This window comes from Muscardinus avellanarius, assembly GCF_963383645.1.
Source record: "Muscardinus avellanarius genome assembly, chromosome: X".
Classification (NCBI taxonomy): Eukaryota; Metazoa; Chordata; class Mammalia; order Rodentia; family Gliridae; genus Muscardinus; species Muscardinus avellanarius.
Genome location: NC_137792.1, coordinates 118,558,120 through 118,582,217, shown reverse-complemented (window position 1 = coordinate 118,582,217; position 24,098 = coordinate 118,558,120). Strand labels below are relative to the sequence as shown.

At 33.6% G+C, this 24,098-nt stretch overlaps 1 protein-coding gene across 5 annotated transcripts; it reads right to left on the bottom strand.

The window, feature by feature from the left end:
- Nucleotides 1-494: 494 nt before the first annotated feature.
- Nucleotides 495-23,365, bottom strand: ZNF711 (zinc finger protein 711; the record flags this gene model as incomplete). 5 transcript variants are annotated; one of them, XM_080718345.1, is made up of 8 exons in its annotated part: nt 495-1,675; nt 2,421-2,564; nt 4,002-4,049; nt 4,913-5,050; nt 7,033-7,170; nt 8,043-8,198; nt 14,511-15,068; nt 23,287-23,365. In XM_080718345.1, 8 exons carry the CDS (start codon nt 23,363-23,365, stop codon nt 495-497), a joined length of 2,442 nt encoding a protein of 813 aa, XP_080574471.1. The 5 variants fall into 5 exon arrangements, with proteins under 5 accessions (XP_080574471.1, XP_080574472.1, XP_080574473.1 ...); XM_080718346.1 differs by having other exon boundaries at nt 4,002-4,046; XM_080718347.1 differs by lacking the exon at nt 4,913-5,050.
- Between the last annotated feature and the right edge of the window lie 733 nt (nt 23,366-24,098).

The following is a 24,098-nucleotide window of genomic DNA, read 5'->3' as shown; positions in this document are numbered from 1 at the left end:
TACACAAAACATTTGCCATTTCTGGAATTCAACATCCAGGTACAATATAAAAGGCTCAATGACTTAGTGACTGATGGATAACTGCATTTTATTTTTCCACCCCATTTCTAAAACTGCATAAAAGTGAGACTTGCTTGTTATAGCAAAACATTGCTAAACTCAATTTTGTAGTCTTCTTTTCAGAAACACTGGTTTCTAATATGATCAAACAAATAAGGTATCTGTCTTTACTTTCCCCCTCTGTATTTTACACATAAAATAATATTAAATAGACACATTAAGATTTTCTCCAACCACTCTATAGTGCTTCTTAAATTCTTTAAGTAATTTGAAAAGGGCTGTGATTCCCCTGTCAATTCAAATATTTTAAGATATTTAATACAAATAATGTAAAGTTATGATTTAATATTAAGCTTTGAAAACAGATGAAACTGAGATTTTCCTCCCAAGTGGCATATCTTATTTTCTAAATAGCTTCTTTCTTTATATGGGCTTTATGACATAAGAGCCTCCTTGTGGTGCCTCATAATATGCTGATTTTTTTCTGAAGGTCTTCGGAATCCCTTCTTGCAGAATTCACACCTGTGTGGATAGTCTTTTGTATGAATTGAAATCACATGTCGCTTGAAGCCAGATGCATCTGTAGTGCTGTATTCACAATATTCACATTGGTAAATCTTCCTTCCAGTATGGGTCTTCATATGCTTTTTGAGCTCATTTTGTTGTCTGAACCCTCTCTTGCACCTTTTACACTTCAACGACTGATCCTTGGTATGAACTGAAAGGATATGACCACTAAGAATAAATGGATCTGATGTTTTAAAGTCACAATGCCTACACTGATGAATCTTTCTACCCTTATGAATATCGCTATGCTTTTTGAGCTCAGAAGGACGATGGAAACCTTTATCACAGACCTCACATTTGTGAGGAAAATCCTTGGTATGGACAGATATAATGTGCCGCTTAAGGTCACTTGAGTTGGTGCTCTTATGATCACAATGAGGACACTGGTGTGTCTTATGTCCTTGAAATAAATCCAGATGACGCTGAAGCTCCCTCTCATCACCAAACGCTTGGGGACAATGCTCACATTTATACGGCAAATTGTTACCATGCTTAGACTTAATGTGAGTTTTCAGATTGGATTGATCTGCACACCTGAAGATACAATACTGACACTGATATGGCTTCTCACCAGTATGCGTTCTCATATGTTTCTTGAGTTCAGAAGGATGTCGAAACCCCTTCCCACACTCAACACAAACATGAGGAAAATTCTTGCTGTGAACAGCCAGCAAATGTCTGTTCAACAGTCCTTGTTCTGCAGTTTCATAGTCACAGTATTTGCACTTGTGCATCTTCGGTTCCTTGTCTCTCAAAATAAGTTTATTTGAACTCAGTGGGCTAGCCTCTCTGTATCTTCGTGTATATTCTGTAAATTCATGTGTTTTGTCAACTTTGTTTATAAGCTTATGGCTTTCTAAGTGGTTATGGAAACTCACTTTCTTGTTAGTTGTAAAGTCACAATCTGTACACTGATACTTTTTTCTCATCAAATGATCAGGATGATTCTTCATATGTCTCTTTAAGAATCCCCTGGATTTAAACTTTTTTGTGCAAATATGACAAGGGTATACTGTCAGAGGCTGCCCATCAGGACCTATTATAACAGCTAGATAAAAAAATAAAGGAAATTGTGACATTTGGTCAGACTGTTTTAGGATTTTACAATAAAGGTGTCAAAGCTAGCTGTCATTCACTATGTGAAAACTATACTAGCTAAATAAAATCCCATAAGAGATAAATGCACATTAAAGAAATTTTTGATAATGCAGCTCACCAAAAAGTAATGAGTAGCACTGTACTATAAGACCATTCACCTGTCAAAATAGTATCAATATATGTACTTTGAAAACCAGAATCAGGTGCCTTTTATTGTTAAAACAACCTGAAAATTCTCTTTAAAAATTTTAAATAAAGCCCAAGCACAAGAACAGTTTTATTAAATACCACTGACACAGTATTTAAAAAAAACAATTATCTACATAATACACAAACAGGCACGTCAGGAGTGTAAACACTCTGTAAGCAATGTTTTTTTTTTCTTTCAATTAAAAAACAATTGCACAAGCTGGGCGTGGTGGCTCACGCTTGTAATCCCAGCATTTGGGAGGCTGAGACCGGAGGATCACAGTTCGCGGACAGCCTCAGCTACTTAGTGAGGCCCTCTGCAACTCAGTGAGACCTGGTTTCAAAATAAAGAATAAAAAATAGGGCAGGGGGTGTAGATCGGAGGTTGAATGCCCCTGGGTTCCATCCCCAGACCCACAAAAAATAAATAAATAAAAATAAATAAATAAAATAAAAAACAATTGCACATATCAAATTATTATAGTATTCATAAAGCAGTGTTTTACCTGTTTGCCACTGCCTTGATTCTCCCTTTCTCCTCTTCTTGGTTTTCTGCTTAAGTACTTTATTTGTATTAATGCTATCACAAATTTGAAGATACTGTGCTGCTGTATTATTTCTGTTTTCTAATGTTGACTCCAAAGTATTTCCTGAGGGGAAAAAATCAGCAGACTGTTAAACTACATATAATTATAATTTTTTGGCTTAATTAGGTGAATTATTATAAATGGCAACTACAAAGTTGCCATTGTGGTGAAACATTTCATCTTCTCATATATTTTCTCTGTCACAGATGTGTATATTAATACACTCTAAATGGGATATCACATGAAATAAATTTTAAAATATTTTACTTTGATCAATCAAAAGGAATAAACTGATAAGATGAAGTAATATAAAAAAACCAGAATTTTATGGCCCTATATAGAATTCCGGCATCAGACCAATTTCTCACAGACGAAGGCTGATAAAGAAATTCAACAAGAAATATATATTTATCAGTGAACCAATAAAGTCATAGTCACTACATATAATCATTAAAAACAAAACAAATCTCATATGTGTACTTCAGAATAGTATACTTAATGTGAAAGGTATTAAAATTGATTTTAGCTGGGGTGGTGGCACATACCTGTATAATCAGAATACTGGAGAGTCTGAGACAGGAGAATCACAGGTTCAAGACCAGCCTCAGCAATTTTGCTAGACCCTGTTTCAAAATAAAAAAAAAAAAAAAAACAGGGCTGGGAGTGTAGCTCAGAGGTAGAATGTTCCCGGGTTCGATCCACAGTACCACAAAAAATAAAGATTGATTTTAGGGGCTTAAATAGCTGTGGAAGGCAGTTTGCTGCAATTTCAGTGGATTTGCACACAACGAATAAAGTGCTTAATAAAACTCAAGTTCTCACAAATGTATTGTGGTATTTTAAAAGTGAATATAAAAGTGTTTATGAACAAAATTGTCAGCTTAGTTTATGTGCTATGATATATGTCTCATCAATTTCTGTGAAATCTACATTTACGTTTTAGGAGTCAAATATTCCCCAAGGGTAGAAACAGAGTATATACTCTGTCATGAGAAAAAGTCTTCCTGCTTAAGAAAAAAATCAATTATTTCACTACATAGAGTGAAATAAAACCAATAGATAAATAAACAAAAGAGCTGACACATGGACTTTGTTATAAATATTAATATAATAACCATATAAAAATTATATATGGATGTATATGTAACATATCAATCAACTGGGTACCACAGAAGAAAAACATTCACCTCCAAAGAAAACATTAACAAATAGTTGAATAACATGAATATATTTTACTTTTCTTTCCATATTATGGCCCATGTGTTAAGCTGGCTGATACTTGTGTCTTTAGGGAAATCTAAAATGAACTGCACTGTAAACACATTATTTCCTTATATAAATTAATTCCTTAAAGAGGCAAACTCATATGTAACTAGGTGTGATCAGGCAAGTAATAGACTAACAAATGTGTCTGCCAACACAAACTAATTACTCTTTACTTACCAAACAGTATATAAAGCTAAATATCTAATTTATATATCATATACAATGCTCTCTCACCTGATGATTGACAATCTTCATACCTTCTGGCAACTCTTCTTTCATCTCCTAAAAAAAATACTAATTACAAGCTGATATGCTAATTACAGTGATGACCAGCACTTCACATTTTATTCTACAAAACTGCACTTTGCCCACTATTCCTTGGATTAAATAACAACTTTGAGTTGTTCCACTCCCATAGATTAAATAATTTCACACACTGAAAATAAGGGCTGCTGTCAATATCCTTGGGATTGTTAAAACCTAGAACAGTTTTACTTTTTAAATGAAAGCAGAGCAGCATTTTCTGCTGAGTACCCCCAACACTGAAGATGGCCAACAAATAACTGTTGAATGAATGAACCTTTGAAAAGAACCAAGTTGAGATAAATTAATGCATTTGAATATACCAAAACTTCTCAAAGTAAAAAGTATACCTGGACCATCTTATACATTTCACAGAAATTAGATAAACCGAATGGGAAAATAAACAGAATGGGAAAAATAACTTGATAAATTTACCTTCCATTACATATTTTCTAAAAGAGCACACCTGAGTTTGTTTTTCAGAACCCCAAAATCTTACTATCTGTAGTGTTAATAATTGAAATACTTTTTCCAAAAGGGGATTGATTGTCAAAGGATATTTCTATTTTAGGAAAATAAAATGTTTTATGGCACTCACTTATATAGGTAGGATTTAAAATATATCTTATTGAAAATGCATTAAGCAAGTTTCACTTTAAATATATAATAGATATATGATAAAAATCATGTAAAGTAATTAGAGATTAATCAGTCCACAAAAAAACATTTTACGATATACTAGCCAACACACAGTGGCATTAGCACAGCATATTTAACGGCCTAAAGGCTGATTAAATATATATGTTATGCACTTATCAGGTGAAAAGATACCATTGTCCTACCATATGCCGCAGCCCAGACAACAGGGACAATTGTTTTATTAACATCAGAGTCCTCAAGCTGAATCTCAGGGAGAGAAGTTCCTTCCTCTTCCCCTACAATGACTTCCATGTAAACTTCATCTGCTATTTCAGCGCAACCTAAATTTTAGAAATAATTGCTTGTTTATAACCCCAAATAAGTGGGTAAAAATTCCAAACAATTTAAATTTTTCAACTTTCAAGATTTCAGTTTGGTTCATTTAAAAATTTATAAATTTAACTTAAATTTATATTTGGCACTTTTGGAGACTCGTGCCACTAGGAGACAATCATTTAGCAAAATTCTTATTCTCCTCTCAGAACCAAGTCTGATGAAAATGGCTTTTTAATTGTATAAAACGTGTGCGCTTGAAATATATTGACTGATTTTTATAGCCCATCAGGTATTACAGATTTATAAAAGGAGCTGTATTCCATAAATTTGCCTGACAGTTCTTTGAACTCAGAAAACATTTTCTAAAGAAATAATACTAGAAAGTCATTTATGTTATACCACTTCTTATACTCCATCTATAAAAGTAATAAAATAATCAAAGTAACTGGTAATTATAAATAAAAATAATTAAAAGTATATATATGCAGACATAAATATAAAATGCTGGTGCTCAAAATATGTGGACACACTTCAAGATACTTTTTAAGAGACTACTGAGAAAAAAGGAGGATTCAGTGAGGCTCATTTAAAAAATATTGTGGTAAAATATATTTAAACCTAGAGAGCCACTTTATATAGTTTATACAAAATCATCTGTTTAGATTTAGCCTATTAAATAGAAAATTGACTTGAACTTATGCTTTTCTTTTGATTAATATACTGGGATCTTCTATATACTATAATTATGAGAAATGTGAAAATAAATGTTGGAAAGTTGTCTCTCTTCGCCAAACTTCTCTCCATCAACCAGAAAGAGACACTCTTCTAAGTTTTCCTAATCCCCAGGCATTCTGGCATCAGGTAACCTAAGCCTCAGTCCCCACATCCTATTGTGCCCCTTTCCCAATCAGTGAGTTAAAGCACAATACTAAAGGATTTAGAGACCAAATACAAATTATTTCTTTGAACTCTTTGTCTCTCTAACCAAACCTTTACTAATTTGTTTTGGTATTTTCAGTGGTGATACACTACTCATGTTTGGGAGTAGAATCCAGTTCCCCAGGTCTTCAAGAGGACACCTGAGGAGTAGCTAACAGAGTGCAGCATATGTAAAATCCAATATTGCCAGGGTAATGTTGTGAAACTGAAGATTTGCCCTTGTAAACCAAAACAAAATAGTATTTTCTCAGCTTGACAAGGAGACAGAAGTAACAGATAATGCCTGCATACTGAGAAAAGGAAAAAGTAAGCAGAGTACTATCTTCAAAAAGAAACATGTAGCATTACAGGAAAGAAAACCTAAGGAGTTTTTTTTTTAAACCCAGTGGTATTTGGACCCAAGAAACCCTAAGGAACAACTACTTGGAGACCAACAACAGCACAGTAAAACAAGATCCTGGCAGATTGGCTTAAATAAATACTTACACAGCTAGACTCTCAGTGACACAAGGAGAACAACCAGTTAGCCCTTGCACTGCTAAATCCAGAGATGAAAGTGCTCGTTGCCATGTGTAAAGAACACTAACAGTAGATTTAGAATATATGAGTTCAAATCCTTCCTTCCCTACTTAACATTGTAATGGCCTTGTGCAAATCATTTTCTTGAACCCTTTTCCTTCCATAAAACAGGGATAATACCCTCTATCTCAGAGACGACTTGTGAGAATTAAATGATATCATGTATTTGCAACATATCTAACAGCACATACAACATTGACACTGAATTATCTTTTTATTTGTGAGCTTCATTGCTCATCTCTATATTTCCAATATAGTGTCTTGGATATAATATGTTTACTGAATGAACAATATATGTGTGTATGAATGGTGAAAACGACCCTTCCACTTTAAATATTTGTAGCAAAGGGTCAGGCTTACTTTATCGAACTTTGTTCTTACATAGTGATTCTATCTCTGACACTGCTTGTTTCTTAAAGCTGTATGATTACTACTTATAAGTCCACTACAGTGCCCCCTTTTTTCTTACTGATATCATCTTCTTCTTGAGAAGAATCTTTAACTGCCATATAAACCATCTTCTCCCGCTGCATTCGGCTCTGGTCAAGGACTCCAGCTACAGAATGTCCACTGGTATACTCACTCTCTGTGACAATTTCTGTTCCACCTTAAAAATTAAAACAGATATTAAAATAGAGAAGTGCCATGGAATAACTCCCTAAATTAATAAGGATCATCTATAAGAAATATTTCCATTTTTGTAATACAGGAGGTTGAACCCAGGGGCATTCTACCTATGAGCTACCCTTAGCCCTTTCTGTTTTTTCTTGTTTGTTTTTTACTTTGAAAAATGGTTTCACTAAGTTACTGCATGCTGGTCTCAAACCTGTGATTTTCTTGTCTCAACCTCTCAAGTATTATGATTATGGGCATGTGCCACCACGCCAGGCTTAGAAATATTTTTCTTTAGAAAATACTGTTTATTGATTCCAAAATAAATTTCAAAGTGCCAAGAAATTTTTCATATAAATAACACTTTAAATTTTCTGTTACCAGAGCAACAACACTTTTTAACATCACACTTAGCTACCAGGCACTATATAAGCATTTTACATATAGTTACTCATTTATTCCTCACAACAGTCCCATTAGGTAGTTACTATCTTTATGGCTATTTAATGGGTAAGAAAACAGAGGCAGACAGGTTATGTAACTCACTGAAAATGGCTCGACTAAGTGGCAGAACTAGGATTGAAACCCAAACAATCTGCCTCTAGAATCCATGATCTTAATTCCTCATTATAATTTCTTACTCTAATTCCTCACCATTCATTTGTTTTGGTATTTTCAACTACAATATTTAAAGAATTTCAGAATGGCATACTCTGCATTCTTTCTTTATATTCATATACAATTAAAAAATACACCATTCAAGAAGCCTATAAAAAATCTGTCCTTTGAGGATAATTTAAAAATATTCTCCAAATAAAAAGATTTCTAATTCTTACTATAGCATTAAATTAAATCTAGGCTTTATACCTATTTCAACATCATCTTCAGCCTCTGCTTTAAATATGTACACCTTTATTACTTCTGAACCAAACCCATCTTCTTTAACATCTTCTTGTGAACCATCACTTCCAATTTTTAATGGTGTGTTCCCCATATGTTCTAATTTCTCTCCAACGTCATCCACTGTAAAATATAAAGAGAAAAAGATTTCAGTAAAAAAGTACTACTAACATTTAGTGAGTGCTAATTATAAATGCAAAAGAAATTAGAGTGTTAATCACCTATCTACAATATTCTCTTGGTGACCTATTATACAGCAATTTACAGAACATTTCATGGAAAGATAGTACACAAGATCAGATATATTGGATGATCACAGATTTCAAATTGTGTTGAAAATTCCTAATAAAAATATAGCTTTAATTAAAGTGGCTTGAAGAAAGATTAAATAATCTTCCATAACTTTCGACATTTGTAAGTTAAATACCATCACCAAAATCAGTAACAGAAAAATTAAAACATAAAATGTATATCAATCATAAAATAAACTCACACAAAAAACTCCCAAATTAAATAGAAATTGTTTCTAAAATCAATGAGCATATGAGATCTAGACTTGTTTCTAAAATCAATGAGCATATGAGATCTAGGACTTAAAAGCGATGATACAACATCTATATGATTTTATAAAGAGCTTTTCATAAATAATTTTAAAATTAAATCTTACTAAATACTCCATAATTTCTATTGATTCAATTAAAGATAACTTTAAACCACAAAGTCTGTGTATGTCTAAATTTAGTGTATGCTTTATATATAAATCATATGCAAAGAAATACCTAAATATGTACTTTTATGCTTTTTCCTTACTAAAAATCTGATGCTTCAATACATATGAAAAAATCATATGTATTTGGACTACTACTTACGTTTAAAGTACACTTAAAACATTTTAGTCTCTTTCAATTCTGAAAGTATTTCAATGAAATTGTCACAGGTTACAAGAAAATAGGCTGTAAATCATAATCTAGAGCTAAAATATACTTCATTATCATTAAAAATGAAAATAAAGATTGTTCTGTCAATAGGACCAAAAAACAATGTTGTATCTGATGTGAAATACAGTATTTTGCTTGAAATAACCTATTTCTAGAAAATACTTTCATGAACTCATTTTTATATGACATACCAGTTATATACATATTTTGTTCAGTTGAATACAGTAGAAATAACTTTTGCAACAGTTTATGATATTTTCACAATAAAGTTAAATATAATTTCAAATTTTCTAATTATTTACCTATTACTTTTTCAAACATAAGTATTTCAAATTTACCATAAGTGATTTAAATATTTGTTGCTCCTGGTAAGTTTTTATAGGTATTCCACATTGGAGATGATGGAACAAAATAGGTTAATGTATATAATACTTAAAATATCTAAAACTCAAGCTTAACATTTTTGTCTATTGTAAAGATTGCAATATTCAATCTCCAGTGTTGTTTCTCAAACCATTAATAAGTAACTAATTTAATACCCACCACAGAATTCTATTAGCACTAAATATAAAAGTATAAGGCACACTGTTTGCCAACACTGCAAAATCTGGTAACATTTACAGCCTATTGGAACAATTTGATAAAAGTTTCATTTTAGTAAAATGTCTATCACTTCTTAAAGTAGGCATTTTACTTTATAACCTCTATACTATTATCTACCAAAATAATACATTGGTATGATATAAGTATAGGGTCAAGAAATGTACAAAGGATTTGCATTTAAAAATGTGGAAAAAAGTTTAAAATTAGTCATATTTAAATTTCAAAGGTGTGTCACCCTCAGGTATATATTCAAGAGAGACCTAAAAACATACACACACAAAAACGTGTGTATAAATTTTCATAGCAACATTATTCATAAGAGTCAAGTAGTTGAAACAACCAAAATATACATCACGTAATGAGTGAATAAACAAAATATGGCATATCCGTATATTAGAATATTACTCAACCATAAAAAAGAATGAGATAGCAATGCATGCCATGACGTAGATGGCCCTTGAAAACATTATGCTAAATAAAAGAAGCCAGAGACAATAGCCCACACAAAATATTACATTTGTATGAAATGGCTAGGATAGGCAAATCTAAAAATTAATTAATGGTTACCTAGAGTAAATGGAGAGGGAGTTAACTTCTAAAGGTTACATAGTTTCATTTTTGAGTAATGAAAACGTTTTTAAATTGTTTGTGGTGATAGCTATATAACACTGTGAATATACTAAAATAACTCTTTAAATGGGTAACTGTATGGTGTGTGAATTGTCTTGATAAGGTACTTATATTTAAAAAACAAAAATATGTTAACTTTTTTACGCTTGAAATTGGTGAGCTGTGAATAAAATCTACAGAGATATTTTGTTATATAAAATTATGTTCCTGCTGGGGGTGGTGGTGCACACTTGTAATTCCAGCATTCGGGAGGCTGATACCAGAGGACTGCAGTTCGCAGACAGCCTCAGCTACTTAAGTGAGGCCCTTTGCAACTCAGTGAGACCTTGTTTCAAAAATAAAAAGACTTTAAAAAATAGGGCTAGAGGTGTAGCGCTGAGGTACAATGTCCCTGGTTTCCATCCCCAGTACTGAAATAAACAAACAAACAAACAAACAAACAAATATTATGTTCTTGAAAAAGGTATGAACATATCTTATGAGCAAAAAATCATATAAATACATTAGGAAAAAATGAAAAATGTACAGAGAAACTTTTCATGAAGGAAACAGTCAACCATGAATGTTTTACAGGTATTTGGTATTTTTAAAGAACACATCTGAGAAAATACATCTTGTATGATTATCCTTCACAGGTTCCCAAAATGAGAGATATTGACCCCTGAGGGCACTGAAATGAAATAGATTAATAAAATAATACATATTTGTCACTGAATCTGTTTATTCACTTAAAGAAGGTAGTTTCGGGGGGGTAGGGTGGACACAGTATTCCTTTTTTTCTGAAAAGGGGAAGTAAGCCAAATAAGTTTGGGAACCTGATTCAGATTTATATTAACTTTAAAGTTACTAAACCTAAGTGAAAGAGCCTAACAATCTATTAAGATTAAAAATTTGTGAGATTTGACCAGAATGTGAATTAAACTCAGATGTACTTCAGATACTGAAAGGTGATTATCTCCCTACTTCTAAAATTCATCTACTGATTAAGTTTCCTTAGAAGAATATTTAGGGTTTCAGGATCAAGACAAAAGTCCAATTTAAGTCCTTAAATTTAGCTTTTAGGTATTTTGAAAATCTCTATTTTGGAACACAGAGAATAGGCCCTTTTAACATTAACATCTTTCATGGCAATTTTTTCTCTAATTCCTGGAAGATACAGTAGCCAACAGAAACTACACGGGAATGAAAAGTGAAGATTAAAGAACAGATGAAGAGGAAAAAATAAAATAGTAAAAGTAAATACGTCCAATTTAACTAGGATAAGCATTATATAAAAAAGGGCAAGGATATGAATGGGGGATAATGGGTCATATAAAATATATTTAATTTTTATGCACTTGTATACTACATTTACTACAACAAAATGATTTCATTTTAAAAGAATTTTAAAGGCTTTTTTCTTTCTAATGATTGAGTAATTAAACCCCAGTGTAAATTCCCCCTAAAATTATTATGCAGTTTATTGCAATAACATTATAGTAATATAATGTTCTCTAATTTTCTTTCTAATTATATTATTCTAGAAGGACATAAATCCTAGCAATTGTAGTGTATGTGATAATTATCAAGATAATTTTTTGTGGTACTAGGGGCAGAACCCAGGGGTGTTCTACCTCCAAAACTATATCCCCAGCCCTATTTTTTATTCTTTATTTGGAAACAGAGTATCATTAAGTAGCAGAGGGCCTCACTCAGTTAGCTGAGGCTGGCCCTGAACCTTTGTTATCCCCCCCCCCCCTTCAGCCTCCCAAGTACTAGGATTACAAGTATGTACCACCACACCCAGCTTTCAAGATAAATATTTGAACTTAAAATATTTCAGTTATTTGTGTGTGTGGGGGGGGGGTACTGCTGATTGAACCCAGAGACAGTGTTCTTTCAAACTATATCACCAGCATAATTTTCTTTTTTTTTTAATATGGTACTGGGGATGGAACTCAGGGGCACTCTACCTCCAATCTGTACCCCCAGCACTATTTTTATTCTTTATTTTAAAACAGGGTCTCACTGAGTTACAAAGAACCAGAGTAGGCAGCTGAGCCTGGCTGCAAACCGAGATGCCCCAGTCTCAGCCTCCAGAATGCTGGGATTGCAAGCGTGAGCTATCACGCCCAACTCAATTTTCTTTCTTATTTGGAAAAAAGGTCTTGCTAGGGTGCTGAGAGCCTCGCTAAGTTGCTGAAGCTGAATTTGAACCTGGGATCCTCCTGTCTCAACCTCCCAAGTACTGGGATTACAGGCAGCTTTTAGACATATATTTTTAAACATACAGAATCAAACCATTGATGATAATGAAACGTGTGACTATTTACAATATGTAATGTCTAAATTTGAAACCATTTTTATACCAGTTTAAAGACTACCCTTTTAGCCAGGCATGGTGGCACATGCTTATAATCCCAGTATTTGAGAAGCTGAAACAGGATGGAAGGTTCAAGGCAAGCCTCACCAAAGTGAGGCCCTCTGTAACTTAATGAGACTGTTTCAAATTTAAATAAAAGGGTTGGGGGTGTATATCACACACACAAAAAAAACTACACTTTTGAAGGCATATTAATATATATTAGTACAAAGAGACTACCAACTTTTGTTATATCATTTTGTTTATGATAACCTCAGTAATTTTAATGTCAGGTTAAGATCTAAATATGGCCAGGCGTGGTGTTGCGCACTTGTAATCCCTGCGCTTGGAGGCGGAGACAGGAGGATCGTGCAGGTTCAAAGCCAGCCTCGCTAGCTTAAGAGACCCTGTTTCAAAATAAAAATATAAAAAATAGGTGTCTGGGAGTGTAGCCCAGAGGTAGAAAGGTTTCCAGGAACCCCAGTACCACCAAAAAAAAATGGAAATATGGAGTTGCTTTAGTAATTCACATCTGTTTAAGTATAAGTAATAAAATTTACATGGACATTGTTTGAATAGCATAAATCATTCCTGTAAAATGATGTAAATATTCACCTTCAAAAGTGCTTACAGAAGCCGGGCGTGGTGGCGCACGCTTGTAATCCCAGCATTTGGGAGGCTGAGACCTGGAGGATCGTGATTCGTGGACAGCCTCATTGAGGCCCTCTGCAACTCAGTGAGATCTGGTTTTAAAATAAAGAATTAAAAAATGGGGCAGGGGGTGTAGCTCGGAGGTCAAATGCCCCTGGGTTCCATCCCCAGACCCGCCAAAAAAAAAAAGTGCTTACAGAGAAAAAAAGTTAACAGACTAGATTTCAGAATCATATTTACAAATTGAATGAATCTAGTTTTAATTTTAAATTTACTGGCACACATATAGCATGCGATCACTTTGTATGCATGTATACACACACACACACACACACACACACACACACACACACTCTCTCTACCTGGCAGTTCCCTTCCTAGTCAATCATTTTTGCTGTTTTACAAAGAAAAGAAACCTTTCCTGAGAAAGTAATTTTATCTAATCTTTACTACTTATAGCATAATCCCTTCAAAATTTATGCAAAAAGCCCATTTCCTTTTCAAGTTCCATTAATAATATATCATGAGACTTTATTATCAATGCTACTCTAGCAAACATCTTCAAATGAGAACAAAATATTTCTATCTTCAGATGCAATGTTTCAAGGATCTCACAAAGCAGTCTAAAGTAAACATGTTAAATATTTTTGTATAAACTATACTCATATATTTAGTCAAACAGAACACAAATCTAAAGAGGACTCTAGAACATAATCTGAGTCTAGGATTTAATTTTTAAGTATTTAAAAAACTAATATGACATTTCTTAACAAATAATGCTTAAATTCCTCTGCAAAATTGAAATGACAACTCTGCTGTCTGCCATGCTTAAAAGTAAAACAGTGGTGGCATAAAAGTTACTACTCATTTTGAGATATAAATGTTTACCATTAAAGTTTGTATTAATGCTCATCTTCAATCTCCCAAATCTATACTTCTAAGATAGTAATAAATAATTTCATTTTATTTTGGGTAAGAAATTTCATTGAATAAATTAAAACATGAATAAACTAAAATACCTCATTTGGGTAAGGGCTAATTTGTGTGTACATGTATGTGTGCATGTATGTCTCCACCATCTCGTATCCCATTAAGATGCATGATTACAATGTTCCAATGAGAAATTAAAAAAGAAACCTCCACAACACAGCAAATTATTTTCCAAGGATTCCCTGTGACTTTTATCCCTGAATATATTTTTCATCTCAGAAAATCTTTCTAAGTTACATATATCAATCTTCTGAGTAATGAGAGACTTTATAGTTTACTTACAAGATATCATTAAGTAGTCTTCAGAAGTGCTTTTGACATCATCATCATCGTCGTCGTCATCATCATCATCTTCAGTTTTTATGGTAACTGTAGAACCAGGAATACCACCGGCTGCTTGAATCACAGTTTCTGTATCTGAATTAGTTACGAGAACTTCCTCTGAGACCATTGTGGGAGAGTCGACTCCTGAAACACAATCTTGGACCACATGTTCTAAGTGTCCATCAGGACCAGTAACAAGGTCGGCCACAAAAACCTGCTCAGGTACCCTAACAGTTTCTGTAATTAGTTCAGAAGTCAAGATGTGATCCCCATCATCTTCCTCTAAATCTTCTTCAATAGTTACATCGGCTTCAAGTACAGCTTCAGGAACAATCACACCTTCTGTTACTACATCAGTCTCTGTGATGATATCAGGCCCATGAACAACTTCAGCTGCAAGGCCATGATCAAGAGTTATCCCATCATCTGTGACAACATCAGAAACTAATACAGCTTCAGGAACTGAAACAACAATGTGGTCTCCATCGATGTGTGCAGTACCAGCCATTCCAGCCACTATAATACAAACAATTATTCAAAAAAAAGGTAAAGTTATTTTATTAATTAAATGTGCTACATTTAATTTATAAAATGCTATAAAATATAAATATTAAATAATATTTAAAACACATCCTTTTTAAATAATTGCTCACAATTTAACTATAATAAAACAACTAGGAACTAGAGGTGAGTGAAAAACTGTTAGTAAAATCTAAATTAAGGCCTTAAAAATAAAGTACTTTCAAGGAAAACAAAAAAAGCCATAATAAAATTAAAAACAAGGACAACACCACAGACTGGTGAGAATGAAGAGAAATTCTACATTTCTCATGTGTTGTTGGTAAGAATGTAAAATGGTAAGAGTCACTCTGAAAAATAGTTGGTCAGTTTCCTACAAAACTAAACACTTACCATACAAACCAACATTTGGACTGTAGGGCCTTCTTCTTCAGGAAACTTAAAACATATGTTTATATAAAAATTGTACTTAATTATTCAAAACAGCACATAATAGCTTTTACTAATAGTACCCAAAACTTGGAAACTCAATTATCCTTCACCAAGTGAATGGTTGGTTAAATTAAATCTGAAACATTCTTACTGTACAACTACTACTTGGCAATAAAAAGAAACTACTGATATATTCAACAATCTGAATGAACATCCAGAAAATTATGCTGTGTGAAAAAGCCAGTCCTCAAAACCTGCAATGCTGTATAATACATAAACAGAATTATTTAGATAGCATTCATAATATGATAAAGCTGCAGGAATTAAGAACAGATTAGTGGCTGCCAAAAATGGGGTATAGGTATAAACACACAGGGACAGAATATATATGGTAATAGAACAGTTCTGTATGTTCCCTGTAGTGGTGTTTACATGAAACTAAATGTGGGATAACACTGCATAGGTACTACAGGCATACGCCCATATACGTGTATGAAAAAACAGTGAAAATAAAATAAGGTTTGGATTTTGAGTTAATAGTAATGCATAGGTGTTGATTTTCATGTTTTGATATTGTACTATGGCTACATAACATAAAATCATTGGAGGAAGATGAGTAAATAGTGAATAAAACATTATGAACTACTTTTCCTATTTCATATGAGTCAATTGAGTCTAAGTATTTCAAAAAATAAAATGAAAATAAGAGAACATAAACAAAATGTTAATACATTCACGAGTCAATAAAATATGTACTATAAACATGAAATTCCCTTAATTTCCTTAAGAATTACAACATACACAACTGGGGAGTACCTTTCATTATCTGATATGGGAGATAAAAACCTACTATTTTAGACTAAGATTTGGTTTGATAATAGTAACTCTATAACAAGAAAAAAGCTTTAATTTTTTTCTTGAACAGTATGGTAAATAACTCCATTCTGCCTTGTAAATATCATATGAGCATAAACTATTCATGGGGAATTTTTACAGTCTGTGTCTCTCCCTGAGGAAGCAGTGAATAAATTAAGAATTTGTGGGCCTGGTTATATAAAATACATATATTAAATAACGCAGTATAAAACCTGCTATAGAATGTTCACTATTTTAACTAATTTATCATGAAAGTTAAAGGACGTTGACTAGCTGACACTCTCAATACCCTGTCCACTGAAGAATAAGAAGAGAAAGCTGAGCTTTCAATGAACCTCTCTTCCTTTCAGCTTTTCTGAATCCTCACCATTCTCAGCCTCTCACCTAAACCACCAAATTACCTGAAAAGTTCACAATCAGGATCTTGCAAATCTGAGAGACAAAGGGAATATATACAAAACAAGCACTTTTTATTCATTTATTATTCCTGTGACAAATTCTAACAAAGGGAAGGGTAGAGTTTCAAATTTAGCATTCAACTGACCTGGAAATGGATAGTTTGAGAAAGAATAAATTTAAATATTAGGCCTATAAAACTCAGTACTTTAATTGTACATACATAGATAATAAAATTATTTCATAAAATATTTATTTAAAAAATTTTAGAGCATCGCTACAGGCTACTTTGGTCCCTGAGGGTAGAGCTCAGAGGATGAATTGACAGAATAATGCTCATGCTTGCCTGATTCCAATTAATCTCACTGGATTCTAAGAAGATGTAATAAATGCTTTTAAGCTCACCAAGCATCTAGTGGAACCTTACAAGTCAAAATAAACCAGATCTAAGCCAAAATGAATCTAAATATGTTTATGTATCCAGAACCAAATGATGTTAAGGATCCTAGACCAAGAATTGATGAATCAGATTACTTCAGATTACTTAGAACAAGATCCAATTCTAAGATCTCTTAACAATTCATGTCAGATTTTATTGTATTCCTAAACAAAATCATTTAGCTATACACTATCTATATTTACTAAGCACTGACAATGAACCAAACCACCTAAGAGTTTTATATATTATCCCATTTAATCATTAGAATAATAATAAACTAGGTATTATTATCGTTATATTTTAAACTACTGAGCATTGGACCCAGGGGCATTCTATCACTTAGCTACATATACCCAAGATCTTTTTAGTTTTTATTTTATTTCAGTTATTCATTTATTGACTGGTTGACTGTGGTACTAGGGATTGAATCCAAAGACATTCTATCCCTGAGCTACAATCCCCTCCCTATGTTGTTTTTCTTGGGGGGGGGGACTCAGGGGCATTCTACCCCTGAGCCACACCCAAGCCCTATTTTTTAATTCTTTATTTTGAAACAGGGTCTGAGTTGCAAAGGGCCTCATTAAGTAGTAGGTGAGGCTGTCCTTGAACCGTGATCCTCGTGTCTCAGCCTCCCAAATGCTGGGATTACAATTGTGTGCCACCACATCCAGCTCCCTATATATTTTTTTAAATTTCTCTTCTTTTGTGGTATTGGGGATAGAACCCAGGGGCATTCTACCGCTAAGCTACAACCCTAGCCCTATTTTTATGTTATTTTGAAACAGGGTCTCAGAATGATGAGAGTCTCAGTACTTGCTGAGGCTGTCCTTGAACCTGCGATCCTTCCTGTCTCAACCTCTCAAAAGTACTGGGATAGCCAACGCATGGTGGCACACACTTGTAATTCCAGCGCTTGGGAGGCTGAGACAGGAGGATCACACAGGTTCGAAGCCAGCCTCAGCTGTTTAAGTGAGGCTCTTAGCAACTTAGTGAGACCCTGTTTCCAAATAAAGTATAAAAGAGGTCTGGGAGTATAGCCTGGAGGTAGAAAAGCCCCTGGTTCCACCCCCAGCACCACAAAAAAGGAAAAGTACTGGGATTACAGGTGTATGCCAACATGACCAGCTCTGTTTTATTTTTTATTTTAAAACAGGGTCTTACTAAGTTGCAGATGGCCTTGCTAAGTTGCTAAAGTTGACTGTAAAGCCTCTGTCCTACTGTCTCAGCCTCCCACATATAGGAATTACAAGCATGCACCACTGTAGCCAACTATTTTTTTCATTTATTTATTTATTTTTGTTAAATAAATTTTTATTGGTGCATTGTAGTCATGCTGACTATTTTTTTAAAATTTAAAACAGGATATTGCTAATTTATCTCACACAGGCCTCAAACTTGTGATCTTCCTGCCCCAGCCTCTCAAGTACTGGGATTACAGGCATATGCCACTATACCCCATTTATTATTCTTATATAAAATATAAACCATGGTTTACAGAGGTTAAATGAATGTTCTCATGGCTCAAAATGGGAGTCAAACTCATTGTATAACTCTAGCTTTTTTCTACTTGTCTATGAAGAGAGAGTCTATTTACTTACCCTAGAGACTGATTTTTGTATGTGTGTGGTACCAGGAGTGGGACCCAGGTGCTTTCTACCTCCGGGCTACACTCCCAGACCTATTTTATACTTTATTTGGAAACAGGGTCTCACTAAGTTTCTGAGAGCCTCACTAAGTAGCTGAGGCTGGCTTCGAACCTGCAGGATCCTCCTGTCTCAGCCTCCCAAGCGCGGGGATTATAAACATGCGCCACCACGCCTGGCTTAGAGACTCATTTTTAAAGAGATCCGTAGAATTAATCAACTAGAAGAATAGTGTGAGTGGAAGCGTAAAAAGACCTTTCACATAGAAACTCATTTAAATTTTAAAACATTTAGTAAAAAGTAATAGGTAACATTAATTTTTCTTATTAGCTTTTGAAATTATAAATGACAAGAAAAATCATTTAAAAAGTGTGAAATTAATGAGATAATCAGATACTAGTAAGAAGTTCTGATTTCAAGTATTTCCCTTTTTACTCAAGTTTTTATTTAAATGTGAACCTCTAAAACTTCAGAGTGATACATAAAATTTGTTATTTGTTGGGTGTGCACTGTACTACTGTATAAGACTATTTTGCTATTTGAATGCCAAACCAAGACTTTTATCAACATTCAATTCTTATTGTTAAATGTCACAGACTACAAGGACAACTGTCATACTAAGACATTAGTAAAGTCATTACAAAAGCACAGTGTTGTGAAATTTTACATTTTAACTATCAAAAGAAAGCAGTCTAATTCTAAATTAATGTTTCAGATTCTCTATATAGTTAGCCATCCCACACTCCTGACCAAGAAGCTTATGGAATTTAGAGATCCTGACCCATATTCTCTACCTCTGAATGCTAAACTTGCTATTTAAAAATATAATTAATATATTGTGTTACAAATATCTAAGTTTTGACACTAACAGAAATTTAAAGAGAATGGATTTTGGAATTTAGAAAGTTTAACTAAGCACAGAGGCTGCTTAGAAGAAATATAAGTTACCAAAATTAAAATTTCTTTTCTTTTTATGGTGCTGAGGGTTGACCTAAGGGCATTCTACCTCCAAGTTATACCCCCAGCCCTATTATAATTTTTTATTTGGAAACAGGTTCTCACTGAACTTTGGATCTTCCTGTCTCGGTCCTCCAAGTACTAGGATTACAGGTATGTGCCACTCTACCCATGCCACTCAAAATTAAAATTTCTAAAAGTTCTCCCAATAAAGGTCTCCAGAGTTAGATCAGTTTAACACATTTGCATTTCATAAAATATCATACAAAAAAGACATCATCTATTACGAAATTGTGTTCACAACTGTATATCAAACACAAAGCTTCTGACATTTAAGAGATGAATCTATTTACTTAAGACAAATGTAAAGCTAACTTACATTTTAGGTAAACATCACTAACCAAAAAAAATCAGTGAGCATTACCTATACAATAGTAATCTTATCAAAATACAGGGGCAATTTTAGTTGACATCAATTTATGTAACTAACATTAAGAAAGTATAAAATTAAATTCAGATACAATACATTCTTTTAACAAAATCAATAATCAGCCAGGCATAGTGGCACATGCCTGTAATCCCAGTATTTGGCCATATATCACATGATTCCATTTATATGTGGTATTTAGAAAAATACACAGATGAGTGGTTGCCTAGGGCTCGGGGGAAAGAAAGGCTATGGAGTGACTGCTAATGAATAAAAGGGTTGTTTGTTTTTTAAGATAACAACAACCACCACACACACAAAGAAAAACAGTACTTGGGAGGCTGAGACAGGAGGATGGCAGGTTTGAGGTCAGCTTCAGCAACTTGGTGAGGTCTTTTGCAACTTAGTGTGACCCTATTTCAAAATAATAAAAAAAAGATGGCTAGAGGTGTGGCTCTGAGGTAGAAAGCTCCTTAGTTTAAACCCCAGTGTCGCTAAAAAGGAGATAAAAGATAAAATGTAAGCCCCATGGCAAAATCTAAGCCCCATGGCACAAGCTTGTAATCCCAGTACTTGGGAGGCTAAGACAGGAGGATCGCAGGTTCACAGCCAGCCTTAGCTATGAGAGGCCCTCTGCAACTTAGTGAGATGACATTTTAAAATTAAGAATAAAAAAAGGGGGCCTGGGAGTGTAGCTCAGAAGTACAATGCTTCTGGGTTCAACACTCAGTTTGGCAAAAAAAAAAAAAAGAAAAGAAAAAAAGATAAAGTGTTCTAAAATTAGGCAGTGTAGATGGTTGCACAATTCTATGGATACATGAAAAAACTATTACCATTGAATTGTATACTTTAAAATGGGTGAATGTTATATGAATTATATCTCAATAAAGAAAAATATTTATATAAAATATTTCAGTATACAAGTTCTACTTCCATAGCAACTAAAAGAAATAAAATCATTAGATGTAATAAAGGTTCAATTACAAGCAGAAAAATAGAAAGTAAGAGAAATGAGAAGTAAATATTCACCAGCATTTTTATCCTTTGGAAGAAATCACACTTTACATGCCAATAAGGAAACACATTCATGAGTGAAGGGGGTCCTGGCATTTTACCAAATGCTACAGGGCAGATTATGTTTTACAGTAATTGGAAAAAAAGTATTATTTCAATTTTTACAATACCTATTTTAAAATTTAAAGCTGACATTTCAACCAAACCCTCTTACTATACTAAAATTAAAGTATTTAAGATTTTTAAACCAATCAACTTTCAAGCCAAGAATTCATAAAGGTCATGTGAATTCTCTTATTTTTTAGCCCTATTGTCTTTCCTCTAGAATTTAGTTATGTTTTTTTGTATATACTATCATTTCTACATCATCCATTGCATATCATTTAGGAGAATAAATCCATGTTTCCTTTCTATATCATTAACTAAATAAGCATTTCAATCCTTACCACATTCAATTTTTATGTGACCAAATTTACTCATCTGACAGAAGTATCAAAGAAATCACAGAACTAGAGAGGACATCAAATGTTATTCAGTCAATTCCTTATTATAAAACTGAATTCAGTCATTTAACCAAGTTTACACAGAAGTTAACAGTAGTGCAAAAAGTAGAATCTACTTACTCTGATTCTTAGTACTGAAGGCTTCAAATGACATATTCAACCATAGTGTCTTAGAATAGTACTAGCATTTTCTTAATTGAACAAAGTATCACTAGTCCTAGTTCCCCATCACTAATTCAACTCCATATTACCTCATGTCTCCTATTTAATCCATCCCAATTTACCATTTTTGTTCTCTGCTTTTACTCCAATCTGATTTTCAATTATAATCTCATTACTGCTTACTTAATTTCAGATACCTCTAGGTCCAGAGACTGATCTTGCCTAAGTTCAGTTTCTTGTTGACTATCAATGTAATCTTAGCATCTTCATCCAAATGACTACTGTTAAGACGCTAAAAACTTGGCCAAAAAGTAGTCTTCTTAAAAAAAGAAAAACAACAAAAAAAATGTATGCTATTGGTAACAACTTTCTGAGGAAAAAAAGCATCAGAATATATAACTATTTACCAAGTACATGTTTTGTATGTATCACTTTATAAGCATCTTATTTATTTATTTATTTATTTATTTATTTATTTATTTATTTATTGGTGGTACTGGGGTTCCTGGAAGCCCTTCTACCTCCAGGCTACACCCCCAGACCTATTTATTTTATTTTTTTTTAATTTGGAAACAGGGTCTCTTAAGCCAGCAAGGCTGGCTCCGAACCAGCGCGATCCTCCTGTCTCAGCCTCCCAAGTGCGGGGATTACAAGCGTGCGCCACCACGCCTGGCTTCTAACTTCTTTAAATTGATGTAAGTTGCGTGGTGGCGCATGCTTGTAATCCCAGCATTCGGGAGGCTGAGACTGGAGGATCGTGGTTTGCGGACAGCCTCAGCTACTTAATGAGGCCATCTGCAACTCAGTGAGACCCTGTTTCAAAATTAAAAATAAAAAATGGGGCATGGGGTGTAGCTCGGAGGTCGAATGCCCCTGGGTTCCATCCCCAGACCGGCAAAAATAAATACATAAATAAATAAATAAATAAATAAATAAATAAAAGTTAAAAAATTAATAAATAAATTGATGTAAGTCCTTCACTTTCCAGTATTATTAAAAATACAATTTGAAATGTATTTTAGAAAGCCAACTTAACATCTTACATGTGAGAACTGAAATAAAACATCAGAATATGACATGATCATGTACTTATTTAGGCAACCTGAGGTTTTCATTTCCAGTAACATATTACCCTCTTCCAAGTTTCCTAACTTCAAACCTTCAAACAAAAGTGTAGGAAGGATCTACTACAAAGTGTAGGAAGGATCAGACTACTGAAAAGTTTATTTTCCCAGTAAAATATTGTTTGTTTTATTGCAATTTCCCCTTATTTTTTATTTTTTAGTCTTACTGTAATTTTCTCCTTCTTTATTTTTATATTCTTACTTTTAAGAAAGGAAAAAATACACCAAAGAAAATGCTTTACCAAAATCCTGCATAATCATGGTATGGGCCATTCTAGAGTCCGATGTGTGTAATCCAAGACTTCCACCACCTGAATCCATACTTAGCAAAATTCATTCACCAATACCTATAAAAGAAATTGTTTTAAAGAGTTTAAATACATTTAGCCCAAAGTCAGCTGTTTTGAGAAAAAAATGCAATTGAAAATATGCCTCTCAACCAGGTATGCGAAGCTCATTACAAAAGAAAACAAAAAGCCCCAAAACCTTAATTAGATGCTTTATGTGACACAACCATAAATAAAAGGAAGGGTATGTGGAAGAAAATGAAAGATAATGAAGAATAAGGCACAGCAAGGGCGATGAGCAATAGAGAAGTGACAGCAAGCAAAAGAACACAAACTGCAGCACTGAGGGTCCAGTTAAAATAGAGATTATAAAAGAAGAGAAAGAATAAGATGAGAACAAACAATAGTTGGGATATTTATACATTACTAGAGGACTCAGATGTCTAGTATTAGTGAATTTCATCCAGTGGCTCTCATCCATTTCTTCCAGACCCAGATCAGCCCTGCAGCGGAGCTCTGCAGATAAACTTGTATTCACCTCTGGCTCCTGGGGTTCTACTTATAATGTAAAATGTTCTATCCCAGTTTCCCTGGAGTTCTTTGAACCAGTAAGGACTTCTGGCCTCACTCTACTATATTCTCTTGGGTCAGTTTTGAGGACTCATGAAACATGTCTGTTTCCTAAATATGGTAAAGATAAGATCAATCACATACAAACATTCAGCAAATTGGTTTTTCAGCATATAATTTCTTGTAACTGTACAAGT